The sequence below is a fragment of the Strix aluco genome, chromosome 1 (assembly GCF_031877795.1).
Source record: "Strix aluco isolate bStrAlu1 chromosome 1, bStrAlu1.hap1, whole genome shotgun sequence".
NCBI lineage: Eukaryota > Metazoa > Chordata > Aves > Strigiformes > Strigidae > Strix > Strix aluco.
The window spans coordinates 121,235,968-121,257,520 of NC_133931.1; the positions used below are offsets into that span (position 1 = coordinate 121,235,968).

At 36.6% G+C, this 21,553-nt stretch overlaps 1 protein-coding gene across 4 annotated transcripts in view; it reads left to right on the forward strand.

Annotated features, from left to right (window-relative positions):
- The window catches only part of MPP7 (MAGUK p55 scaffold protein 7), a 159,421-nt gene that overhangs the window by 25,834 nt on the left and 112,034 nt on the right, over positions 1-21,553 (forward strand). For 3 of the 4 annotated variants that reach the window (XR_012624244.1, XM_074833326.1, XM_074833350.1), the window contains exon 2: positions 16,625-16,791. Coding sequence is in view for 3 of the 4 variants with exons in the window: in XM_074833326.1 (XP_074689427.1) it covers positions 16,755-16,791 (37 nt within the window). In the remaining variant the exon portion in view is untranslated. Of the gene's footprint in view, positions 1-14,080; positions 14,220-16,624; positions 16,792-21,553 lie in introns of those variants that run through there. The other variant, XM_074833336.1, reaches the window with a different exon arrangement.

Consider the following 21,553-nt stretch of genomic DNA (forward strand, 5'->3'; position numbering starts at 1 on the left):
AGTTTAATCACATTTTAATTAGTGTTTTTAGGTAAATTAAAACTTTTCAAGAGATACTGCTAAACAGACATACTTGAGTTGGATTTCCCAGTGTGAGACTTTGGAAGCTAGCTTGCAAAAGTCTTCTCTGTTTGGCAGAGGTTTAAGTTAGTTGTAACTGTCCTGTTGTGCATATAGGTTTTCATTGAAGTGCCCTTAAATATTAGAGCATCTCAAAAAGGACAGTACAGATTAAGCAGTAGTCCGGACCTAAACCCATCTGTACCTTCTCTTTGAATTTGGGGGATGAAGTACAGAGATGCTCTCTTGCATGACTATTTTGAAAATGTATGAAAACTGTAAAACAACAGTATAGTTTTGTAATAACCATATTTGACAACAACTTATGTAAGAATCTGGAAATTTGTTTTCAAGTAAATTTTAATTTTATTTGCCCTGGAATATCTTGGCTTTTTCTGAAGACATTCATTCCTGTTACTTAACACCACTTTTTTTTGTTAACAGGACTGTACAATGTACTTCTGTACATTTTTATTTAAGCAATTGGATAGTTTAATTTTCTTATTTTTTGTACTTTTACTGCTAAGAATAATGGGAAACTGTTAAATTCTTAATATAATATTTTTGCTCTTAATTTCCATGCAAATAACCAGTAAGTCATTGTTGAATTGAAAGTATAAAGAATGTCATAAATAATTTTATGTATCAATTAAAATTTAGGTGTGCATTCCTATGGGAAAACTCATCTAGTATATATGCAAATAGTTTCATTAAAAAGTGAAATACTGATTTCCCTGATAATTTAGAGGAATGCATCCAATTTACTATTTTTTGAGGAAGCAGAACAAGCAGATTTTCCTGTCATGCTTACTTTTTCATTTGTATACAGGCAAATGAAAACAAGTGTTCCTATGTTGAAGTTCCTACTTGGTCACTTGGATTTTAGGCTAGTTATTGGATTGAACTGGTTGAGGAATTTAAAATCAAGGAAATATTCTCTGCATATGTAAAAAGGCTATTAGTAATGCAGTGTAATACTCCAGAAAATTCTGTCCACTGCAGCCTATTCTAATTTATTCTATCATTAGACTTTGAAATGTAGACAATTATACTGTATGAATATTATTATAGATTCTTACTTTTTGTCAGTTTGGGTCATGACTAGGTATTTGTAGTAACAGGAGTGTTTTGAAATGCTTTTATTTTTAGATTTTTTTTTTTTTAAAGGGAGAGTTGACTTTATAATGTTTCAAAATCTTGTGGTATATTGAGCAAGTGATGTGGAAATGCAGAAGAAAGAAAAAATGATCCTGTATTCAGAGAAGTGTTTGGAGGATTTGCAGCAAATAAGGCAAATACATGAGACAGCAAGGACAAAGCAAAAAATTGGTGACTATGATTTGTCCTGTACAAGGAGTGAGATGGGGTATATTCTGGGGAGTTGGAAGGGAGGGAGAATGACTGTAAAATATGGGGTAACTCCAACGCTAACAGCGTACATAGGTTGTTTCAAGATATACTTGCTAGATTTTTTGTAGGAGGAGCAACCTTCCACTTCCAAGCTAGATTTTACGGTGAGACTACTGGATATTGCAGGTGTCTTTAGCAAAGTTTGGAAGTAAACTTGATAGTAAATTCACTGGTCATACTTGTTTGTGTTTTCAGGGCTTCCTTTAGCTCTCAGTGAGGGCCAAGACAATTTTTTTTTCCCCCCATTAGATTCATACTCTTCTCTTACACACATAAAGACTTCATTTTGCAAATTGCCTTAAACCCACAGGTAAGGGTGGGTTTATTTGGGGTTGAAAGATAAGACAAAAACAGTTTAAACATGCATAGCTGCTTATCACAGACAGATCTTGCTTATCTTGATTCAGTGAGAAGGGTGAAGAACCACCACTGGTCTTCAGAGTCCTGCTAAGCCACTTTCATGAAGTTTAGCAGGGTGACTGCTTTCTGGTGTTGTCAAGTACAAGAGATGGTGGTCGGGCTGGTCACTACTGGCATTTGGCTTCAGGAATCAAGCTGACCAGCTGTCAAATTCTGTGGGTCTTAGCAAGGAAGGAGAGTGGTGGCTAGCTCAAACTCAACCCTTTTCCTTCTCCACCCAGTGTTGAACAGCATGTTTTGGTGCTTTTAATGGTTATGAAGAGCTTATTGAATGCCTGGTTGGTGTGTTTTGTTCTTTTTTTCAGTGTTAGATGTACAACTAGAGGCTTTGTTATTTCTACAGGCTTTTTTTTTTCTCATTATTTTTTTTAAGTTCCCTCTCATGCAGCAGTGGTATATTTTTCAAATACTTGTGCATTTTCACATTGGTAACTATTACACAAGCACCCATGACATTACTAATAACTTTTTTTACGGCTTTTGTACTAAAAGTGATAATGTTATCACAGGGTGTTTAGTGAGTTAGATATTCTGCAAATCCTGTTGTTACAGCTGCCTATGACTGTGGGGAGGTTAGAGGCTGGGCCATACCTAGTGCTGTTCTATGTTATTTGAGCATATCAGTACAAAAGAGGTTTTTTGAAAATCACCCATCAACACTGTGTTTTTTGCACTGCTTTCTAAGCTAGAACTCCTAGTTCTTATTTTTTTCAGTAAGTTTGTATTTCATGAGGGCCTGAAGGGATTTTGCATGTGGCCAGGAGGGAGAAGATAAACAACTCTTGTTCATCCTCCTTTGTGTCAATGTGTGTGATATATATTCAACACAGAAGCACACTCTGCTGATTTTCAAAATGCACTATTTGATTATTTACATGTACTTACCTGTATGTTTCATGTGTGATTAACCCTGGCTTTTTGGGTTTTTTTAAATTTGTTTATTATAATTTATCTGTTCATTTTCGTGTACACTCTCTGCTTGAAATGGTGTGATGTGGCACTTAAAAAAAAAAGTGTTATTACTTTAGTAAGTTGCGATTGTATCTTCAGGCTGAGAAATTATGAGTCTCATTCCTACTTATTTTCACACTAGAAAACACTGTGAGAAGAGTTTTCTTTCTTCCTCTCTCTGCCACCTTACGTTCCCAGCTAGGGTCAGGGCAGAGGCAATGGCATTGTAGCAGAGACTTTGGCCAGACAAGCTGACCTTGGAGAAGAAGCCCAAGGCTCTGCAAGAATGTCTTGAGTAACAATGTATTTAAAACTGAGTTATTTCAAAAGAAAATAATTTAACTTATGCTTGACATTTAAATGAAGAGAAATTTATTTTTGAAAAATTAATTTGAATCTCTAAAGTTTTGATCAAAATGTTAGCCAGTAAAAATCCTACATAAACCTTTTATCTGACCAGCGCTAATCAAACTTGTTAGTCCATTTGCCAGACAGCAGAGACCACCAGACATGTGTTGTCGTATTCTCTGTGTTTGGTTGATTTTTCCATTGGGCTATTGGATGAAAGAATTTAGAGTGTGCTGAAAAACTCTTCCAGAGTGCTTATATGCTTTTGTACTTCCATTTCCTTGCCACTCCCTTGCTGATGATGGTTGTATTACTTTCAGTTGAAAGGTGGTATTTTGTTTTGTTTCAAACTGGTGAGCTACATAATGATGAAATATCTTCTGGTATCCACTTAGTAGCTTTTAGGGAATTAACTTCTAGGTCCTAATGTTTAAACTAGTTTATAATGTTATAAGTAACAATTACAATATTTGTGAAAATTAAGTTATATGTCAAAACCTTCTTAGTATGCTTTAATCATACTGCCATACCTAAAATGAGCTGTGACAGTGGTATTTTGGAAAATAATATACCATGAAAAATACTATAATATTTTCCACAAATCTGAAGCCTACTGATGAGTGAGAGAAGAATAGTTATGAAACTGTATGAAATTTAGACTACATAACTATATTGCTATACTGTAGAAGCTGACAGTGATGTGAAATTTGGCAGCAAATATTACTGCTGCTTTTGCCCTGCTTCTTATCTTTATGGTTTTTCATCCTCTCCTCCTTCACCACCCTAATTGAAGGTCATAGCAGATGCAATGGGAAAATTCTGAGCATCATTTTTCTCTATCATGAGGCCAAATTTCCAGATTTTTTAGAACACACTATTGCAGTTAGACTGACTTTGTCATTGATGAGTAGATTCTGCTGTCTATCAATTCTGTTTTTAAGCACAGAGCATTAGTTCAAGAATATTAAGATTGTCAAATTAGAAGTTACACAGACCAGATGGCTAATTGGTTGCTGGAATATGATGATGCTAAGTTTTATATTTCTGATTAAGCTGAGAGTTGTGTAGGAAATGCTAATATAGTCATCAGTAAGGAGTGGAAGAAATTTGCTTCACTTGCTTTGGTAAGAAACCCAGAATGTTGTCACTTTTACCACGGGGAAAATGAAACCATATATCAAAGTCCAAAGCACTGGCCTGGGAACCTGAAAGGCTGAGAATCTTGATCAAAAATAGCAGAAAGGGATGTGAAGTGGGAAACTGGAGTGCTTACCTGGAACTCAAACCACTGGAAGGTGGAAATATACGATTTCCTATATTCACCACAAATTGCGTCTTACATCTTGGACATCTTTCCTCTTCAAGCTGGCATATGCTTTCTAGTGAGAAGTTTTCACAGGTTAATTTCTTTCAATGGGAACAAATTTCTTGGACATTCTTTACTAGACCATTCAGATAAAAGGAAGGACTGGGTCAGTACTGGACATTTTCACTGAAAGAGAAACACAAGTTATCTCCAGGGTTAAGGTGTGTTAGTTCAATTGCAAACGATGTATGTGTACTTTGAAGAGAAATTCACTGCAGCAAGATCTTTTAAATAGCCAATCCATTTTATTCCATGTATTTTCCCTCAACCTAGAAAATGTAACTGGTATCATAGTAATGAATCTGGTATAAGGAATGTGTTCTGATGAAGCATGCTGTGAAAACTTGAGTTTTGTCCCCTTTGACTTTTTTGTGGTCTACTCTTATTTTGGGTAAATATTGCCTTTATAGTAAGGAACCAGCCACAAAATCTGTGCAATACTTGTCATTTATCATCATTAGAAAAGCAGAAATCAAGTGCTTTATTAATAGCTATTCTGGATTGAGATGTTTTAAAAAACACCACTTTCCTAAGAAGACGAAATACAACTGCAGCAATATTCTGCAGCAATAAATTGCAAATATTTAATTGGCACTTCTCCAGGTTCCTAACTCTCTTAAAATTATCAAAATCCAGTTCCTCATTTCTTGTAATTCTAGATAATATATATGCCCAGCTTAGTGAACTTAAAGAAAGAAGAACACCCCTCCACTGTTAGGAAATTCAGTGGGTTTTCATGCCTATTGTGTTATTGTTTATAGATCATGGAATTTCACTTATTAAACAGTTTGACAATTATTTCAACTTTATGTAATGTGAAAATGATCACTTTTACGAGGAGGGGAAGTAAAGCTAGTTTTAACTGCTTTTTTAAATCTCTATCAGTCATGTCTAATCAAAGCATTATGTATCTTAAAGTTCAATTTTAGATTCTTCCTGTATATTTCCTCTTTAAGTGACCAGATGCAGACCTGTGTGTGTCATGAGATGAGGAGAGCTGCTTTCATATTACCAAAGACAAGATGAAATCCATGTTGACTTATTTGAAAAGTGCAGGAGCTCCCTCTTCTGGCTTAGAACGCTTTAAATTGAAATTTATGGGAATGTTCTCAATCCCATTAAAAAATATCTTATTTTGAATACTTACCTGCAGAAATGGGTTGTTTTGGTATCTTGGCAGGCATGGTAAAATTTGGTTTGGCATGTTTGAATTCTGCTCCGAGTGCAATATTTGTGTTTCTATAGCCTTGCTCTGTACCATTGTAGACAGCAGATGTCCTCTCTGTCAGTGTGGCATTGCTGGTATGGTCACAACAGCGTTGGTTAATGTAGGTGTAAATTGCAATTCCAATATGATCTCTTCATTTAAGTCCCACCTGAGCTTTTCACAACTGTTATAGTAATGTGAGTCCTTGATGGTCACTTAGTACAAAATCATCATACGTTTAGAAAGAAGTGGGGTCTTTTTAAGAACATTGAAAGGACTTTACAGTTGATGTACATATTGTGAACCATTTCCTCCCCTTCCCTCCCCTCCATCTAGGGAGTGGTAGGAGAGAGGAGGCTTCCTTGCTGTTTGTGTTTATTCAATTGTTCTCCTTTCATAGCCTCTTCAATGTTGCAGAGAAATGTTATAGTGCTGTAGATGTTCAAATTTGGTAGGGCAGCACCTGAGTCCTTCATGAAACATCATTCCCAAGGGTAGGAACCTGACTGGAAAAGGTGGCACTGGGGACAGATCTCTTACCTTGGCAGTTTAAAAAAAAAAAAAAAAAAAAAAAAATCAGTTAATTTCTTAATTCTGAGAATGCAGGATGATAAAAAAGTAAGTATTCAACTGATTTCTATCAGTGTTGTGCCCTTAAATCATCTGTCAAAATAGGAGCCAAGAGTACCAGATGATCCCTAGCCACTGTTCCGTTCTCTGTCTTACCATCTTGAGGATACTAATGCAAGGAACACACATCAATACATTACTTGAAGAGACCAGTTACTTTGCAGTGACTATAATTTTTGTACAATATATGTAGTTCCTCACATAGCTGCACTTAGCTGAATTCAGTTACCTGCCACCCCTCCATTTTTTGGGCTTCCTAGGTATTTTAGCTTTTGAATTCAGAGGGAAGATTGAACTGCCTCTGGTTATATCTTCTCGCAGGAGCCTAAGGGAGTACATGACATGTACAGGAACAGTGCACATACCTGTTTTAAACTCTCCAGTGCTGTTAGGGAATCTTCAATGACACCATCTCAAGGAAACATTTTTCCTGTAGAATATTTTTGCTTTGCTTCATCAAAACTTCTGTATTCACAATATTTTATTTTTCAAAGCGTCAGATTTTCAAAAAAATTTTCTATGCTTTTATTTAGCTACACTTGCTGAAGCAGGTCTGCTTACTGATTTGTATAGCATTACCTAATAAACTGCAAGATATGTAAGTTGGAGAGGCCACTAGGAATAACAAAAAATGTCAAAGGTTCACTATCAAACTGCTTAGCTCTGATTTATACAGTTTCAGACAAAATAATAAAAAATACTTTGGTATTTGTAACAAATGCCAAAATAGAATCAATGCAGTATTGTTCACCTAGTTAAAATTGCAAAATCCAGGAAATGCAAACATTAAGTTTCCAACAGCAACATTAACTTGGACTCTTGGCATATCCTGTGTTTTCCTGGTATACATTAAGACATTAAAGTAATGTATTAAGCTGTGAGTTGAACAAGAAAAACAGAAGAAATTCTTCATGTAGGTAACACTGCCAAGTTAAGTTCTGTTACCATTGGTGTTTATTGACCTTTTATCATTTTAAATTACTTTCTTCATGAAGATTGAATATGATTTTTTTGCCAAATGAAGTGAAATCTGAGACCTTGTCTTCACTGCAGTGTGAATTTGACATACAGTTTATCCCTTGCCTTGAATCTGACTCTTCTTCATCCATCAGTATCTCAGATTTGAATTAAGTGGCTTTTAAACTTGAAAATATGACTTGAATCTCGGAGGCTGGCACTCTGATTGCAGTGGGAATGTATGTTGGTTGGCAAGACAAAACTTACAACTAATTCTAATTCATCTATTTTCTGCTAATTAAATTTGTATATAACTAAAATGTGCAGAGTGATTGTACTTGTAGAGTAAATCAAGCTTAAAGTGTTGCACTAAAGATGAACTCTAATTGTATCTCTTTTGAACTATAATGTATAACTTTGGAAACTATATATATGATTGGTTCCAAAATTTTTCAGGAGTATTCCACATGTTACGGAGCGTTGATTATATGTAACTCAGAACGCGGGAAAGTCCTGCTCTGAAGGTGCTTCCAGCCTGGAGATAGTACAGAGCTGCAGGCAGAAAAATCTCCCATCTGATCTGTTCCTATCCACAACTGCTTGTATGTGTTGTAAACTTAAGGTTTCTTGCCTGTGTGAATTAGGCTAATCCATGTTGTAGAAGAAAGCGAAGAGCCTTGAAGGAGATATTTGGAGACTAGTAAAGCAAGGACTACCTGGTCAAGAATAGATTTAGAAGGTGAATCTAGATTTGGGAAGGAATGGTGTAAAAAATAGAGAGGTTGTTAGGGCTGTGGCAGTGATGGGACAGGAGTGGAAATGGAGACACGAGAAAGCGAAAACTGTAAGGAAAGTAAAAGCAAAGTGTCAGGAGGTGGGGATGTTAGTATAGAGAGGGGTAAAAGCAAGTTTTATTAGTGGAGGATCATGACATTGAGGAGATTCACGAATTCACAACAAGAATAGTGAATACATAGCAGTGTCACCCAGGGAAAGGGTAAGATGGATATAGATGTGCAGCAAGAAACAGCAAGGTGGAATCGGGACAGCAAGGTCTGAGACGGGGAGTTTCACCCTTAGAAGGAGGGAAATGGAGAAAATTAACATAATGAAGATAAAACTGGAAGGAAGTGTGTCCTGGGTGACAAATCACACAGTGGGCTCCATGCATTGGTGCTCCCAGAGCTTGCAATGGAGGAAGAGGGGAGGGTGTGAAGCAGGAGGAGAGCTTTGTGGTGACATTTGGGAGTTAGATGGAATTGGAGAATTCAGGGGTGAAGAACAGCCACAGGGAGCTTCCAGGGAGGAACAGAGACTGCAAGGAGGGTCTGGTGTGCTTCATGTACCAGCAGTGCAAAGGCTCTGGAATGTGTCATTGCCTGGCTATTCAGCTTCACCTTTGTTTTCTTTTACAAACTTAGCATCCCAGAGAAAATTGTCTTGCAAAGCTTGTAAACTTCTGGAAATCAAACATGCAGACTTCCTCTGACTAGCTCTCTGTCCACGTGTGGCACTTTGTTTTTACTGTGCACATGTACATGTAAGGAAGTTTTTTGTTACTTACACTCAAGATGCAGCTAATAAATTACAACTTAATAAATCAAAACTTTTTCTAAAACTGAGCTAGAGGCATATACTTTTCAGATTGCTCATATTAAATTTTAAAACTTCATATTAAAGAAAGCAATCTGAAACTGATTAAAATGAAAATTATTGTAGTGAGGTTTTTTGATAAAAACATATGTTAAGAAAGTGGGGTTTGTTCTCGTTTTGCTCTCGGAAAAAAGAATATGTATTGTTTAATCATTCATTCATTCATCTCTTCCCTTTACCCATCTCCTCCTCCCCCCCCCCCCCCCCCCCCCCAAAAAAAAAAAAAATCATCACATTTTGACAGAAGTGGATCATGGAAAGTTATGCTGAACAAAGAAGTATTCACAAGATTAGTTAATCTGAAAGAGAAGGGGTGGTCAAAACTTCCGGAATAAAGTATGGAAGCATTGTAAAATATCTGCGCCTTGTTTGGCTCTAGAGGTGTACAAAATTTTGAGTTTGAAAAATAACATTCTAACGTTGTAGGGGATGTTTCTGACTTTGAATTAATAGTATTTGAATATTTATGTATTTCTGAGGATGATTTTTAAACATGGTTGTTTAACAGACCTCAGCATTGGTACATGCATGTGTTGTTGAGCCACAGGACGATGAAGTAAATGATGCTGTTGACACAAATACTTGGCTAAACTATTTAAATAAATCAAATATTTACTATTTAATTAAGCATGGTCTTAATCCTGGTTTTACTTCTATCAGAGATTTTCCATCAGCTTTTGCAGATGTGGGATCAAACTGCATTATAATACTATTAAAATATGGATTATATTTCTAAAATTGGAGTTGCAGAGCCCTTTGGTGCAAAGCATGTGTAATTGTCTGTTACGGAGTGTTGAGGTTATTGGATGACTTACTGCAGCAGGTTTTGCTGAACTTTCTCGTTTGTGGAAAATGTTAAAGTTGTCAAATTTTTCAGCATTTTGGGGGGCTGTTAAGGTTTATCATTTACTGTAGTTACTTATATTTTTTCAAACAGACGTGTCAAGAAATCATGCCAGAACAAAACTGTTTGTGCAGGTAATTAATGCAGAGGCTGTGGTACCTGCTGACAGGTATTTTCCAAGAAAAGGAATGGTTTGCAGCTAGGGGAAAAGTGTTACAGGTGTGCCCAAACCAGTAAGCCAAACCAAAAGAGCAACCTTTGATCTGAGACATAGTTTAGGTCACATTTTAATGAATAGCTTGATTAAACTAGTTTATTAAACTAATATTATTCTGTCAGTTGGTATGTTTTATTTGCAGAAAATTGGATCTGTCTAAGGGTATCTGACATCTACTACAGTGATGCTGTTTTAAATTAAACTGGTAGCTTTAGTGTATGTATTTAAAGGAATGTTTTCATGCATTTAAAGGAATGTGCTCAATTCCAACACTGACACTTAAAATTTGACTCTGGACAGAGGTCACGTAGGGATTTTTGTGTTAGAGAAGGTGCAGGTTGCAAACAGTCTTGCCACTGTTGCAATATTGCTGCTTATTGAATGTGTTTCACTTATAGCATGGCTATGTTTTAAGGCAGCGAGGATCTGCCTAAAACTCCTAATGTACAATAGATGATAATTAATACCTAAATTAATAACTATATTATCTACAATATATTTTGTATTTTAATATATTCTATATTTTAATTCTATTTTTGTTCTATGTTAGATTGACTTGTTGAAATTATGTGCTTCACAGTGGTATTTAGAGAGGCTTTAGATAAAGGTGGTGTCTAGATAAACAGGCTTTATTTTATGGTCCCCATGTGGGTGAAGGAATATCATAGGCAAAAGCAGTCTGGAAGAAGGAAATTGGGATATCAATTTCAGTGTTGCTATTGGAATGTCCAGGTAAGTGAGACTTTTCCAGTTGACACAGGATTAAGCTCCTCAGGAGGAGGAACCTTTTTATTGCTGAAGTTGCGAAGGCAGCAAATCTTATGCTGTGCTCTCTTTTCCCTGTTGTGCTTGTCTTCTGAGACCTTTGAACAAATTTGGTCTAATATGACAGAAGAGAAAAGATCTCAGTATATGAGTTTCTGGCATGTTTTTGGAAATGGGTGGTCAGGTAGTGATTGGAACTGTTAATGATCCAGTGAGGGAAGGGTCTAGTGGGAGCTCATCCTTGAAGAGGAAGACAATAAAATTATAAAGGCTCAAACATGTAGCCTAGATACCACAGTCAGGAAGGCCACTGGAAATCAGCCTTGCTTTGTTCTGGTGTGATCAAACTGCTCATTATAGTGAGACCTGAGCACTCTTGGAAATAACCACCGCAGACTAATGGGGATTCATTTCTAACGTCTTAATGTTTTTTCAGCACATGACTTCTTCAATACTCTTTTTTAATAGTAGTTTTAGGGTTTATCATTTAGATCATCTTGTTTCTCCATCTGTAAAAATTTTCCAGTAAGTAGAAACCAGAGAGATCTCTTTTCTGATGCACTGGGGCTTCACAGTTAAATTTGAGCATGGAAGTACAAGGCAGACTACAAGATATAAAGAGTTCAGAGGTATGGTTTTTCCAAACTGAGTATTTGTTAAAGATGTCCCCACAAACGTATAAATTCAAAGTCAAGCAGTTGTATGTTCTCAATGGATGCTTAAGAGTGTCTAAATTCTCATCTATTATTCTCAAAGCCTTTTAAAAAAGTGAAGTTGTTTCTAACTGCCATGGTGTAAGCTAAAAATTTATGTAAGCTAAACAAAATGGAGAACACTCATACAACATTATACAGAAAAATATTATGCAGAAGCCTTGAATTCTTCTGATGGCTGAAGACTGATATGATGGCAAGACCAGGAGAAAGTTAGTGAGGGCAGCTGTTGTCCTTTTCAGATTGGGACGGTCCGTGTTCTCTGTGTTGGTGTATTAGTTAATAACATTTGGTAGTTGCCATAGATATTCCTATTTTTTTAATTGGACTCTATACCTAGAGTGTTTTGCCCCTCTTTTCATTTCCATTATACCCACAGCTGAGTGAGTCAGAGGTGGCATCTTGCTTCTGCAGTGCCTTTGAAGTCCCATCATGTTTGTGCACCGTGTCCTCTATACAGTAATTTTGGTTCAAGATTTTTTGAAGGTTCCTGTTGACAACGTGCATGTACCGCCTGTAAGGGCGGCTGACCAGCTTTGGAAGCCCGTCAGGAGCCGCAAGTAGGTTCCAGTAGCCTGTCAGAGACCCTGTGATTGAGGAGGTGGAAACTTCCTCAGAAGAGTTTAAGGATTCAATAGATCTCATTCCATTAAAACTTCCAAAAGAGTAGACCACCACTTTCAATTCAGATTTTGTCTACCAAAACAGATTTACTTCTCCCAGTCTAGAAAACCTCCTTTGGCAATTTCCTGTGCTGACTAGGTTTTGGAGACTTGTATACATGTCCCTAGTCATTCAATTACTTGTGGCCCCATGACAAATACAAGACTGAATGGCTGTCAAATTTCCTGTCTCCACATGAAATCTCTATTTGGTAGTTCAAATACCATTTGCAGGCATGCTGGTTTAGTTCTGGAAATCAAGGTTACAGTCTTCATAACTGTAGCATCCTTTAGAAAAACAGGTTGAGTGTTTCTTGTATCAAACAACCCGGTTTTATGTTCTTCCCCCCACCCCCAGGTTTGTAACATCACTAGGTTCATACTTGTACATTTTTACCTGTTTTAAATAAGCCAAAAGTCTTCAGCCCCTTTTAAATGTGAAGAAAATCAGTTTATATTCATTCAAGTGCCAAAAATATTAAGTAACTTGTAAAATAACCTTTCAGAAATAAATATTATGCCGTTTATTGAGGTTTGGACAGGCAGTCAAAGGTAGAACCAAGACTTCATGTGTGCTGTCTCCAAATGCATGATGCCTGCCGTAAAGAAAAATTTGAATCTGTTTTCCTACCTCGTCTTTTGTAGAAAAATGAACTTGTCTAAAATAAAATGTATGCATGACTGATGGAGTCACTTCCATTCAAAAGCAATAGAGGATGCTAGAAAGAAGCCACTGATGCTAAGATTATGTGAAAGGCTGTTCATCTCAGCACTCTTCAACTACCTCCTACCTGCATGCTTTATCTGACTGCCTCTGCTGTTGCTAGTCCTTCTGTATTGACAACACGGGTGATCCCGGACAAGATTTATCCCTTCATCCCTTGGTAAGGGGCTTCTCTTATTTGTGGGATATGCAGAAAAACAGCTCCATTGGAGGGCTGTAATTCTAGGATTTTGCAGTTTTGGAATTTGGTCCCAGGAGGCTTCTGCCCCACTCCTGGCTATTTATAACCGGCGGATTTGGCACCCCGGTAAATTGTGTCACCTTAACGAACTTGGCGGTGAAACTAACTAGAACTGTGTCTGGCTTGGTGAATGAGCTTGTGTAGTGAGCGGGAGGTACCCGCAGGTAGAGAGACATTTCTGTGCCTTTTAGAGATGTTTAGGTTTGTGGGGGTTTTTTGGGTTGGTTTGGTTTTTGTTTTTCTCTAAATATCTGTCGTTCAACCAGAAAGCCCTAGAAATAGAAACGTCTTTCATTATGCAAGTGAATACAGGCAGAAATAATTAAAACTATGTAACTCCTTAATTGATTTTAATTCGTTACGTATCTCTTGATCGGAATAGTTCAAAGCAGAAGCCGTTGGGGCGGGGCTCGGCTCCTTCCTCGCGGGCGAGGCGGGGGCTGGGCGCTCGCGAGGCGAGGCGCGCGCTCCGGCCCCCCCGCGCCGCTTCCCGCCGCGCCGCCGCCGCCGCTAGGTGTCAGGCGCGGGGCGCGCGGGGCCGGCCGCGAGGCCCAGGGCCTATGGCAGGGCTGGCCGCGCGCCGCTGGCTGTTTCCACATGGCGGGTGCCAGCAAAACCCGATACAGTGTGATATATAGAAGCAAGGTACAACTGGAATAATGAAATTTCAAAAATAAGCCCTTTTTAAAGGCTGGTTGTAACAGTCCTGCTGGGTATTGTAAATGCCTCAGGTGCACTTGATACTGCTGTTACGTTCCTGGCGTTGGCTTCTAATTTTTATGGAAAGATGGATTGAACTTCAATTTAAGAATATTCGGTAATCCCTCTCAGGACATACTGTAACAGCTGGTATTTCTGTGTTGCAGCAAATCGATTCCATACAGCAGTCAGCAATGCCTATGGCTGGGCTCCGGCAAAAACTTCCAAAGCATTTTAAATAAAGTGAGCCAAAGAAAATAACATCATCACTGCAAAAATGTAGCTTAATTTGCAACTTTAAAAAAAAAAAAAATCCCCGTTCCATTCCAGCAAAATATTAAGCATTTTACTGGTAAGGATTTCATCAGGTCATTTATTTTTCATTAATATATATTTAGGATCTGGGGGGAATAACTTTATGCCATATATAAGTTTCTTAAATAATAAGGAGCTTGAATTTTTTTTATATTGAATGATTTACCGTGAAATACAGAAAAATAAAGAAGCTGATCAAGTTTAAATACATGACATGTATGTAGATCAACAAGACTTTCCACATTTTGCAGTGAACTTTTTAAAGGAACCTTCAATTTCTGTTTAATAAAAATGCACCTATAATGAGAATGCCTTGCATGTTTGTTGTTTTGGTTTGGTTTTTTTTTTTTTAAATAGATGGAAGTACTTTAAGCTGCATATAAATCAGAGATGTTCCATTAATAGTAAATCATTTTGGTTTAACCGGTTTCTTACATGTGTGAAAACTATGATGTTTTCATGTGTAGAAACTATCCTCCATCCTTCCTACAGCTGTAGGGGTGTGTTCATGCTGGGGACTGTGAATTTAGAACATGACTTCTCCTCTATGGTGCTTGTATATGTTAAAAAGAAAACAATCAGAATTAATGCAAAGTGAATATGTTCCTCCTTAATTGTTACATCATGTCCTTGGCTACGATGTTTTTTTTTTCTTTCTTTTTTTATTTTAAACTGCACCCTGGCTAGCTTTGCATATAGATGTTTTACAACTTTGTCATCATAAGATGAGCTTTCACTCTGAAATACTTAACTTCCTTATCTCTGTTTTAAATTTTAAGTTAGTGGACTTTGAAAATTCATCAAATCATCACAAAGTTGATGCTTTTTTTAGTGAAAACTTACTTTTTTTCTTCACCACAGACTTTTATAACTAAAAAAACCCACCAAACCCCAAGCCCTAAACCAATCTTAATAGATAGGTTTTTAAGTTTTATTCGGTGTTTTTCATCATAGAAGAAGTCATCCAGGGCTGTAACTTTTGCTGTGTTTGCCACCTTAAAAAAAAAAAAAAAGATTCACTGGCGTTTGAAAGCTGACATGCAAAATCTTTTTTCGGGTAAACGCTTAGGGGAGGAAAAAAAAACAACTTTAAAAAGTTGCCAGACTATTTAAACTATAGGCTTATGCCTAGGGACGAGTTAACAACTAACTTATATCTAACTGATTTAAAACTTACTAAACAAAATCTTGTGGATGGCCCTTAATATGTTGCAATACATTTAGCAATGTGGGGGTTGGTTTTGGTGAAAAACAAAATTTGAACAGCATACAGTGTTTACAACACCTGTATATTACTCTTCCACAAGACTTGCTGCCAAGTACAAATGTGTCCAAAATATGCACTTTCAGAGCCAAGATGACTTCAAAAGTCATTCTGATTAATATGAATGTGTTTAAAAAAAAAAAAAAAAAAACAACAAAACAGCAGCAGCAAAATGCTCTTCTATTTGTTTATTTTCTTATGCTAAAGCAGAACTATGCTGCTTTCTTTCTTCAAGGATCCTTTTTGTTTACTGAAATCTGGCGAAAATCCTTGTTTCCTGTTAGCTTCTACTTCCCCTTTTCCCTTCCTTCTCCCTGCAACCACATCAGCCCCTGCGCTGCTATTAGTAAACATTTCCAGTCTTCATTCTGAATTTCTTTTTATAAGTTTGTTTTCCAGTTTCATATTTTAACATACTTGAATTTAAATATGTTCCCTTTTATATTTGAAATTGTTTTTTTGCTTTTGTTATATTTGCTCTGAATTTTCCTCAAGAACTGTTAAAAGAAAACCCCAAAATTTAGTATCAGTAGGCCTGTGCAATTATTAAAGTCTTAAAAAATTATTGACTTTGTAGTAATGAATTACTGAAAAATTCCTTAAATGGTCTGCATGATAATGGCTCCATTAACTCCACAAATCAAACTGCTATTTACCTTAGAGAAGTGTTTGCCCCAGTCCTCCCTTTCACAGCTTCAGTTAAAATTTAGATTGTATTTCCAGATTACAAATTAAAATTGCATGTCAGTTCTTAAATGAACTGAAAACAACTGAAAGGACGTTAAGTAGAAACACTGAATAAATTACCATGCTAGTTACCAAATTTTTTTCTGAGATAAGTAGTAGCAAAATTTGAGTGACTGAAATTATTCACTGTTTTAATAAAATAACCCTTTGTTTCCAAAATACCTGACATGCTAGAGAGTATAATTTACATGAGAGAAATGTGTTAAATTATTTTTACAGCAAAATGGGATTATAGGCTAGACTGGAGAAAACAAAACTTGTTTCACCTGGAGAAAAAAAAATTAGCAATCATAAATAAATGCAGAGCACTTTGTTTTGAGAGTCTTAAATCAAAAGCTTATTTTGTGATAATGATTGGATTTAGGCTAGCTGCAGTAATTTACAGTTTAACAGTGTTCTTAATTGTATAATTCTGTTTCTGTTCTTTCTAGGAGAAACGGGGAGATAGCATAAATCTTCGTAGACAACCTGGCTGCAAGCAGTTAAACTGAAATTAACTTCTGCCTTCTGGCTGCAGAGTGCTAGTCTGACATTCCTGCGTGATACTCTGCAGATTAAATCATGCCAGCGTTATCAGCTGGATCTGGAAGTGACACAGGTACGCAAGCCAAGGAGGATTGCATGTTTCCTCCAGATCTTATTTGTTAAGTCTACGGTCTCTATTTCAAGAAGTCATCAAATAAGATAATTATGATCTCAACAGATCCTTAGTTTAAGACTTTAAACATAACCTTGAAGTTAATTTAGATATATGAAATACCACAGGTAAAATAAATTAATTTTTTTTCACCACCACTTTCTTCCCTTCCATCCACAACCCCTAAAAAAGAACAACTCCAAACAGGTATTTGCCTCTGAGCATGGTTCTTACAATGTTAACTTGGAAAAGGAGAAGGGGGAAAAAAAAAAAAAAAAAGATGATATCATACATGCCTTAATATTTGCAACAGTCTAGACTATCCCCTCTGTGAGTTACAGTTATCAGTGGAGTTATTTCTGAACACAGACTATTTAGTTTTGACACTTCTTTAACAAATTAGGAGAAGAAAAATACTGTCTCAAGTTCTCTTCTTTCCCTTGCTTTCCATGGTTTTCACCTCCTTTTTGCTCAAGGGTGTTTGGTAAATAGGTGATCCGGCTGAGGTTACAATACGAAGATCCCTGCTTTCCACGCCTGTGCTTGTTATTCTAGATCACATAGTTTTATGCACAGGAAGTAACAGCAAGATTTCGAAAATGGAGAGAGATTTCAAGTCAGGAATCCAAAAAATATGTATATAAGGAACTGCATTTGATTCTTATTTTAAACAGACTGTACAGTGCAGTAATTTTTTTTTTCCACACCTCAGGTCCATGTAAAATTTCTCTTAGATGAAAAGATTAATCTTTAGAGTTGGCTGTGTGTGTTTGTTCATTTGTTCATTTATTTATTAGCATGGGGAGGGAGGGTTGTGTTTGTTTTTATTTGTTTCTTTTGTCTCCCTATTCCTGTGTTTAAGGGATTTGACTATTATCTCAGCAAACTCTACCTCTACATACCTTTCTTTTCTCCTCTTTCCCTCGTGGAAATAAGTGCAGTTGAAGCTGTTTAGTATGCTAAAGCTGAATTTTGGAAGATTTGTCAGGGTCTACTCTGGGCTGATTTTCCACTCTGAATCTTTGCTTTCTTTGTCATGCAATCTTTTGTGTCCTTCCAAAACCTGCCTTTTTTTTTTTTTTTTTCTTTCCAATTATTACTTGGCCAAATGCTTTCTGACATTTCAGAAGTCTCAGGAACATGTTGAGATGAACAGCAGGGGGATATGTGATGACTGGTGTCTGATGCTGACAACTTTGCTTGTTTTATTGTTTAAAGAATGTTAATATGTCCAAAAGTAATAGTCATGGACACACTCCCTGAATAAAGAAAGAAAAGGGCTCCAAAAAGTAGAAAAAAAATCCTAATTTAAAATTGTGTGCGACAAAATATGTTTTGCTGTGCTATTTAAGGCATGTGATGCTCCACATACACCTTTACTAATTATGGTGTGTGATAAAGCTCAACTATCTCCATTCTCCCAGGAAATCTATAGTAAAATATGATAGGCACCATTAATATCTTGCTGTTAAATAATACTGCTTGTTAAATTCAATTTGTTTTCTGCTGCAAGTTGTAAATTGTTTCTTTAAATGAAAATTTGCATTTCGAAGAAAAAAATAATTACTTATTTTCCTCCACTTTCTTTACAGTATTTCCTGATGGGGATGATAAGTATTGCAGTATTTTTTGAATGATTACATCAAACTGTTGTTTTCTGTCCTGGTTATAATACAGGTGGTTTCTAATGAGAGCCCTGTTTTTCTGCTATTACTCTCACTCTTAGGAAAAAAAAAAAAAAAAGAGAAACACAACAAACTTTTCTTACCTCTGTTGTTCTTTGGTGGGTAGACCAGTTTGCCTCTCACCCTGACTGCGTAAACTGGTGTTGTGACATGTAATGAGTTGAAGCTGCTCTAGTCCATGAAAGGACTATCAGGGATGCTGTGGAGTGAAGTCACTTAGTGGGGACCTAATAAAAATACACCTTTAGGGTAGGGATGCAACTTTGTTTAGTCTCTCTGTTAAGACTCGGTTTTATTAACGCATTCAAACAAAACCCCAAGCTGTCTTGTTTTTGTGTCTTTTATATCCTGCCAAAGTAAAAGTAAACCTGGATATAAAATGAGTGGAAGAACTCGTTGAGGACTAGTAAACAGAAATGCATCATCTGTGAATGTTGGAAAGTTGCCAAGTCATGGACTACTGAAAACTCAGAATCATTAAATTTTTTTGTTTTTTAAATGTAGGCTTAGGCATCAGACCATTGTCAAAAGCAGGATAGTGTTCATGATGGGCCACATTTGATCAGACTAAATTTTGACCTACTTGTGTTAATTTTACATTGCTTTTAAATTGTCAACAGACTTTATTAGGGATGTCACCATGTCCTTGCAGCTGCTTTCTTCATATGCTTATACATGCTTTTGATTATACCACATTTTAACCCATATATTCTTCTGAACACAGACCATGCCTCTTAAATCTGTTTTGAGAGGCATTTACCAGACTTTAAACTACGATACATCAAAAGCGTGGCTACAATATTGACAGTCTTTTGTTTAAAACATTTATTTTAATTAATTTAGATTCATCAAGTGACTTTGAAATTAATTTTGTACCTTACCAGTCTGATCTGGCTTCTTAACTTTAAGACAGAGGAGAAAAGCTTATGTGTGCATATGCTTTTCTCTTCCACTATCCACTAGCCATACAGAAACCCTATTTTTATATTATAAGAATAATTAAAAGAACTACTTGTTATTTATTACATGTGCATGATCCTGCTCGTCACTTAAGGTTTATAGTCCTGTCATTGTCAGGTCAAAGTTATCTTAAAGCAACCATCCTGAATGGAAGGCTGAGCTCCTGTTCAGTAGCCTGTGTCTGAAGCTTTAAATATTTTCTGTATTGCAAAAGTCCGCTTGAACTCTGTGCAAGCCCATAAATAGGGTTTTGAGACTGAGCAATAAGACTTGCACTTTTGCAGGTAAAGCAAGTCTACGAGATCTGACATTCACTTATCTGATATATTTAGGAAGATTTAAGTTTGCAGTCTTGGCTTCACAGTAGTTGATGGCAGTTTTGTTGCTGACTTTGGAGCCAAGATGACGTCATTGTGCTTTAAATGTTGTTTTAGTGTGAAAAACATTGTAAAATTGTTACAGATTTCTTTGCTCTCAGCCCTGTATCAAGCTTGCTCAGCGACGAGTTTAAAAATGCTTTTCTGTTTGTCCTTAAAAACTAGCACACGAATGTGCAAAGCAGACTTTGTGCTTTTGATTCATGTATTGTCAGCGGGAAAATCACATTTATGGGCCAAGTTTGGCCACCAAGTAAAACCGTGTGAGATTGCTTAAATATAATGAAAGTCAGAAGCAGTTCTTGAATTTGAATATTGTGAATTACAGAAAGAAAAAATGTGCAGGGCTTACATTAGTTTCTTCTTGAGTACGTATAGGAGCTAATGCTGTGCGAGATAGTTGAGTTTTTTCAGTATTACAAGCCTGTAAAACTGAATACACGTTAGTTTTTTCAGTTAAAAAAAAGCTAACCACGACAGTTACTTAACCAGATTGTAAGTTCACATGGCCTTTAAAACATTACCAGTTTTGGTCTTTTCTTCTCTTCCTTGTAATAATACAAAATAAAGATATGAAATTTGTTCTAAATGTTGGGTATTTTTCCAAACTGCATTTTTAGTAGTATATTCTGTAATTCTTTACAAATTATCTTGACCTCTGAAGCTGCATGCTGTTGATATGGGTGTATTGAATACTGTTAGAAGTGCTTTACTAGAATATTATGTTGATATGATGGCTTCATAGCCCATATGGATTATCTCCAGTGAAGTGAGACCCCTGCAAGCAATGCAAACTTCAGAAATGATTTTGCAATCATTTGAACACTGAAAGATGCTTTTACTGTTTTCATATAGATGTCTCCCCTTTATTTACTATTAATGCATTTTAATCAGCTTGCCAGTTTTAACATAATCTTTTCTAAGAATGCTTGATAATGAAAAGGATAAAAAGGTGGAGAGAAAAAAAAGAAACAGTAATAACATGAAGAAAAAGCTGAGTAGTTGGCTGAACTGAGAGGAGGACATCAGAAACATCTGTAGGGGATGGACAAATTAAGCTGGAGCGGCTAAATATTTTAGCCTTTTAAGCCAGTTTTCAGAATGAGGAGGGAGATAGAAATCAGGAAGTTCTATTTTTGCAGCCTGTTTAAAAATTGTAATAACATAAAATGGTGGCCTAAGATCTGGGTTCACTGTCATAAGATGAAGAGAAAGGGACTTTAGGAGAGTGACGAAGGAAAGATTTCTGGGAGTGACTCATCTGTCAGGCTGGCAGGGCAAAGGCTTGCAGGGCGATTGAATCCTGCTCCGAACTGCCTCTGCTTCCCCGCTGAAGTGCTGTGGTGGAAATGGAGCAGAGGGAAAGCCTTTGCTCACCTGCTTCACACCGTTGCTTACGACTTAGGCATAGGTGTAGCTGCCACAAGTGTAATATGTAAATGCCTTCGGCTGCATCATGATTTCAAGGCTGCTTAAGTTTCTCACCATGTTGAAATGCACAGATATGGTTAGATTTTAATGAAAATCGATACACTAGCCGAGGCAAAATTTATACAGAATTAATAAATAGAGCCAATATTTTACCGTGCATTCTTGAATTCTCCTCATCTCCAGCTGCCAGAGGCATTAAATGGCTTGTAGGCTAACATTAATATGAAAGATTTGGGAAAGTATGAGACATATGGCTAGCTTTAATTGCTA